Raw genomic sequence first — 6501 nt, 5'->3', positions numbered from 1 at the left:
TCCATGACTATTCATTATATATTAAATTCCATGGGATATTTGCATAAACCTGCACAAGAGTCTAACCTTTTTATTAGAAGTTCTCACCTATCTCCTTCATCAACACTTAGCTATTTCAAGTGAAGAAGTATAAAGGAAGATAACTATTTTTTTAGCATACAAAAAGCACCAGAGAAACCTACAAATAATGAAAACTTTGTCTTGAATTGCCAGTTTTTACACTGTCTTGTAACAGCTTTCTCTCTCAAGTGTGGTTCTTCTCTGGCAAGGAAACAGTGAAGAGGATTGGTCAGTGGATATTTATGAAGTGCTTTGAAGTGAAATTGTGCTCAGTATTCCTGTAGGTAATTCCAAAGCTCTGTACTAGGGTTTCAAGTCTTTTTTAAAGCTAAGGAACTTCAACTGCCCCTATTGTCAATGGACAGACCTGATTTTGAAAACAAATTATGAATTTCATTAAAGAGAAAATGAGTAACCATTGGAAGCTGGGAAAAGACACATTTCCTGAAAATTTCAAAGGAGTGTCTATTTTTTATGACTAGTGTTTGCTTTTGTTTAAGGTGTACAGTCAAAAACTGTGCCCAAGTATGAAAAACTAAAGAGCTAATAATTAAGAATGTCATCCAGTCCTCAAATGCTGGGCCTCCAATTTTTGTCTGTGTCTTAGATACCTAAACAGTGAGTCCTATCATAAATTCCCTGATAAGAGAATAAAGGTAAGTAACCCTGAATGTCACCAAACCAGAAAACAGGATCACTCCTGCAGACTTTTAGTAGTGCCTGCCCCTCTTCACTGACTATGTAGAGAAATTAAGACTTTTATTTTCGTAGAATAAATTCATTTTGCAACTAATTTTTAATCACAAATTAAGTGATGAAATTAGACAAGCCAAATTCTAAGATTCTCCAAGTAGAAGCACCTCCAGATGATCCAGGAGATTGACTTTTCAATTTCCACGAGATTCAAAACTAATTCCTTGAAAATCCTCAGCCCAACTGCAGAAAGAAAGAACTTGCTATTCTGTCCCTCATCTACTCACACTTAGTCAATACTGCAATTTCCTTCCAGTCATATTTTTAAGAAAAATATATTCAGTTCCAGAAGATACTAAATTATTTCAGAAGTTGAGCTCAATGGGATCTAGAAGCCCCAAAATATGGGAAAATCTGAATCCAGCTACTAATAAAAGCATAATCATAGATATCCATTGAATTGTTATAATTTCACTGTTTTCAAGTGGTTCAAATTTTTTAAAACAGTTAATGTCAGCCTTTTTAAATGCTATAAATTGCTTCAGAAACCTCCTGTCTTCTTTCCTTCCCCCCATTGTTTCCTCCGTCTTTCAAAGTCCTGAGATCTGCTCCTCTCTTAGTCTCTGCTCCTCTTTTTCTACACGTGGGCTGTCACATTTCCTTCCAGAGGATTTACTCATCTGGGCTATAGCCCACAGCTCATCTCTAACATTGGAAAACCTCAACAGCCAAATGCACTTCACCTGGTGGAGCCAGGAGATCCTCCATGCTGCTAATGAGCCTCCTACATGCTAAAGAAACAATCCTGGAATGCTGGCTCTTTTTTTTTTTTTTTTTTCTTTTTCCCTGAAGAAACACATACAGCAAAGACTGACATTGATGAGCTGCAAAAAACCCCTGTTTGTCCCTCCTCTCTCCAAGGTTTTGAAAAATTGTCTTATCCTCTATAAATGTGAGAGCTGAGCTTAAAAGTTTAACCCTACCCCCCATAGATACATGAAGCCAGTGGGAGTTTGTTCAGTTTGCAGGGAAATCCTTGTAGCAATACTGCAAATGTAGCTAAATTTATTTTAAAAAGGCTTTATGTGAAAGGAATATATATTGAAATTCCAAAGGTTGAGACAGAAACAAAGATGCTAACTGTGCATTTACTTTGCTGTTCCTATGAAGATCATTCTTAGTGTATAGTTCTTTCTGTGTAAATAAAACAATCTGAAAAGAAGTCCATGCTGATTGCGATAGCAGATGCAGTCCAACAACTTACATATTATTTGTATTGTAATGAAAGTGCAGATTTCTTTGTAATATAGTCTACACAATTAAGTGGATTTGCAATATTGAGAGTCATAATCAAGGCAACATCCCATTAAAAATAACAAAAGAAGAAAAAGAGAGGGAGGTTGTTCTGAGAACCTTAAAATGAGAACTCAACTAGACCATTACTGCCAACATATCCCACAGTCTTCTACCAGCAGAAGGAACTGTGTCTTATCTTTTGACAGGAATGACATCTCCCAGATTTTTCTGAGGCTCCATGGAAGGTCTCTCTGTAACCCACAAGGTGTAAGTTATATGGACCTAATCCAGCTCCATATACAATCCAGTTCTGAAATCAGACTGAGCCATCAAAGAATTCCATATGTATAGGGGGACTGAAACCTTTAGGTGTATTTCTCCATCAGTCAGAGCACTGGTAGGAGTGTAGGACATCAAAGTGAACATATGAAAAGGCCCACCAACTTCTGCAGCAAAACAGAGACCTTTTCCCGTGTCCCTTCTCTCACAGTCATGCAAGGAGAAGGCTGGAAATGCTGTCCAGGGTACAAGGCAAGGCAAGAACCACCAATCTGAGTAGAAGAACAGTCACACTGGTGTGTTGTCAGGCTCAGTACACACAGGACTGTAAAAGTTGATGTGTGAGACCTTGACATAAGCATTCTTCTTTGTACAGACTGTATAAATACACACACACACATCAGGCATGTATGGAGGTGTAAAATAACTTCCTTCTAAATGTTTTTTTTTTTCCAAATTTTTTTTTACAAGTGGATCAGACCCTCATACAGCACACTAAAGCTTCCTGATGGTTCGAGATTGTTTTTCTTTCTTATTTTTTCCCTTAAAATCCATGTCCTGGCTCAAAACTACTGCACTGTATAACAGCTCAATCTCCATGTCCCATTATATTAAAATTCTCTAGACAATTTACCAAGGAAGAAGCAAGCTGTGATTTGTCAGTGTAGGTGGCATTAGACAGCTGAGGCTGAAAAGCGAGAAAGGATTTCCAAACAAGAAGTGAAAACCAGAAGTTCTTAATTCCTGACATGATTTATTTGTTAATGGGCTAAAACCGACTTTGTCAATTTATAAAAAGGAAAAGAAAAAAAAAAAAAAGAGAAAATAGTATTTTCCTATTTAATTATAATACTGAGGTAATATTTAATGTTTAAAAAATTTGCTGACATTGAATTACATCATGGAACTGTTTCTATATAATTTCTGCCCTTTGAGGGTACAAGATTTTTATATGTAATATACCTTTGTATTTCTAGTTGATCTTAAACTCACTCTTTATTATATTTCTTTTTTCTCCTTTCTATTTTAAAAACATGCCTACCTTATCAAACCAGCCCTTCTCTTTATCAGCATTTGCCAGCCTGATAACAACTCTTTTCTAGAACTGATTTTATACAGATGTTTCCCTCTGGCTGTGAGGTTTTTGTTTTCATTTTTTATTCTCTTATTTCAGAAATCTCCACTATCTTGATCTTAATTTACTAATGAGAGCCTTGACACCTAAACCCAACTCTGTAATTTTTTTTACAATCTTTGTTACAAGATATAGAGACCTGTTTATTTTGTGTTTTTAAACAAACTATTTCTGCATTAAAAACTGCCTGCCTTTCAAACAAAAATAATTATGAAGAATTATTCACTTTCTCTTTTTTTGAAAAAAACTGCTGTGACATTGAAAATTTATCAAAATGTTATGAAAATGTACAGAAAGTTTTTTGAAATTTGCCACTTTAAATCTGATAAGTTTTTGATAAAAATCTTAATGAAGATTTGATGAAAAGAATTAAAAAGTGAGAAATATATTGTTTTCCAAACCCTTAAAAACAACTTGGATATCTTTACATGAATGAATTTTTAAATGTTTGAACCACCTGAAACCATATAATAATTAGGTCTATACAGAACTGCAAATGGGTATTAGCAAAACATTCATTGGGTATTGCAGAGGATCTCAAGAAGACATTGTAATATTTTTTAAGATTTCCACAATCCTTACTGTTCTACATCTCCAGCCTTCCTTTTTCAGTGTTTGGGTTTTTAAGGGTATGTTGAATTCCAAATCAGAGTAATGAATTAAAAAAAAAAAAAAAAAAAGGAAAATGTACTTGGATAAAAATGTAAAAGTAAAAGTTGTACCTCTAAGGTTATAACAAGCACAATTATGATCCTCATAAATGTAAACAGAGGAAATGTGAACAGATGCCACTGATATTTTACAAGTAATCCAAAGACTCCTCTTGGTTTGGCAGCTTCTTATTTGAATAAAATTCTTCCCAACTTAAAGTTAGGATTTCTTTTTAAAGACAAATATCAGTATTTCTTCATTTTATGTAAAATATTCCATTCCTTTCTATTATTTGAATGTAGAATTTGTATGTTACAAAATATTATCATGAATGGAATCATCCAAATATTTTCTTCCAACAAACAGAAATACTGAAACTTTCATAAATGGTTTTCAGACTTCTCAATTCATCATGAAGGAGGTTTTAACCTGAGTTCACATACACTTGTTTCCTCTTGTGTTAACTATCCCAAAAGTGCTACAAATGTATAGCTTTTTTAATACATAAATAAGCATTAAATCAAGGACAGACAAGTTCCTGGTTTAATATTCAGGAGAAACGGGAATTATATTGGTCCAATCACATTTGGAGAATGAGCCTTCTTATTGTGATTCTGTACTTCAGAAGTGGCTCATGTCTTTATGTAGACAAAGGACACAGAAATTGGAGAGGAATATTTATTTCTTCCAAAAGCACCAATACTTGGAAGCTTGAACGCCTTAAAGCCATAGCACTTTATTCTCTGAAAGAGAAATGGAAATGGAGAGTTTGAAAGTCCCACCTGATCTCATTTCTAACACTTCACTCCTTTGGCTAAGGGATTCTCCTCCACTCTGTGAAAAGGTTGGCCTCTGTTACCCCGTACTTCAGGCACTATTTGAAGTAGTTGAGTCCTGCCACGAGGAAAAACTTCTCCAGGAAAAGTTCAGAGTCCAGCACGGCAATGTGGGCAGCCCGGCCTATCAACGTGTTGGCCGTGTTTGGCAGGGCATGGAACACGTTATGTCGGATCAAAGTGCAGTCCTTCGCCCCGATCAAAGGCTGGAGCAGGTTGTTGATCATCTCTGCGTAAACAGGACCTGAAAAAGAGTTTAGATGTCACAGCTACGTGCCACAGATCCCAGATCCTCTCTTGCCTTACAGTATCATTTAATTACAGTCCCAGAGGGAAGGAAAATGGAAGCAAGGCCAAAATGCAGGAGACAGGAGGCCAGTTCAAAGATTTGCCAGGTGCCAAGGTGTTGTTAATCTCATGGAGGCACTGGCCATGTGGAGAGATCTGAGTACGAGGAATGAGAAAATCCTGGGCAATCAGTCACATTTCCTCTGCCATTGAAGAAAATGCTCTTGCCCCTTTCAGGGGAGTTCGGTTGGATTCACAGTGCCAGTGGACTCAAATGTGAAAGGGTCTGGAAGGACACAGTGGTCCATTGAGTTTCTCTGGGAAATGCAGGAAGGATGTCATGTAGATATTTGAGGAGTTTATGGGGCAAAAACTATGGCTCATGAAACATTTACTGATAAATGACCTACACTGAATGTAGATCTGGCTCCTCCTAGGTCAAGTATCTCCCTGAGAAATAATCACTGTATGACAGTTAAAGAACATCCTTTTAGTTCATATCTGAGGATTGATAGAAAGAGCTGGCATTTAGGTAAGAGGTGTGAAGGCAACCATGCTCATTACTGGTCCTGGGTGCCCCTTCTGTTTCTAAAGAGTACCTTAATTTCTAGGAAATCAAATATATGAAATGGGGGTGAGATTGCACTGAGACTTATTGCTGGAAATGGTATCAAGCCATGAAACATTTTATAAATGAGGCAGGCTGCTAATAACAAAGGCAATACGTGGAACAACACATGGCCTGAGCTCTCACAGGAGGGCCTCTGAGTGGCGTGAGTTCTGATGTGCTTTACAGATTTTATTACAAACCAACACAATTTTAGATCTGTCCCTTAAATAATCTGGCAATCACTCAAACACTAAGGGAAAGAAAGGGAAAACCTCCTGACTCTGGTTGTGCTGAGAAAGATTTCATTATGTGTAACAAAGGTGAGACAATATAAGTAAATCAGTAGACTACAGAAAAAAACATTGACAAGAGCTAGTTCTATTATCATCACTTTAAAGGAAAAAAAATTAGAGGGAAGAGGAAGAAGCAGTAAGAAACCTTTGATTATGACCTGATTGAATTTTTTTTTTTTTTTTTTGTCATCAGGCAAAAAGCTTCTTGAAAAGCTTCTTTTATTGATTTCAGTAATTTCCTGTGGGAAGAGAACACTTTCTTCCTTATCAAATAAACATTTGAGTTTTCATCCTGCTGATGAAAAACCCTTCTAATACAATGACCTCAGCTGCACAAAACCACAGTTCTTCAATACCTTC

The 6501-nt window shown here is 36.3% G+C and overlaps 1 protein-coding gene across 1 annotated transcript in view; it reads right to left on the bottom strand.

Annotated features, from left to right (window-relative positions):
* Positions 1-4639: 4639 nt before the first annotated feature.
* FAM135B (family with sequence similarity 135 member B) overlaps positions 4640-6501 on the bottom strand; it is a 118543-nt gene continuing 116681 nt past the window's right edge. The window contains exon 19 of the mRNA XM_027909147.1: positions 4640-5194. Within this exon, the coding sequence (XP_027764948.1) occupies positions 4989-5194 (206 nt within the window). The 3' untranslated portion in view covers positions 4640-4988. The remainder of the gene's footprint in view (positions 5195-6501) is intronic.

Source organism: Empidonax traillii, unplaced genomic scaffold (assembly GCF_003031625.1).
Source record: "Empidonax traillii isolate 1590-97213 ecotype Southwest subspecies unplaced genomic scaffold, ASM303162v1 scaffold1962:size128196, whole genome shotgun sequence".
NCBI lineage: Eukaryota > Metazoa > Chordata > Aves > Passeriformes > Tyrannidae > Empidonax > Empidonax traillii.
This window is presented reverse-complemented; position numbering and strand designations above follow the sequence as displayed.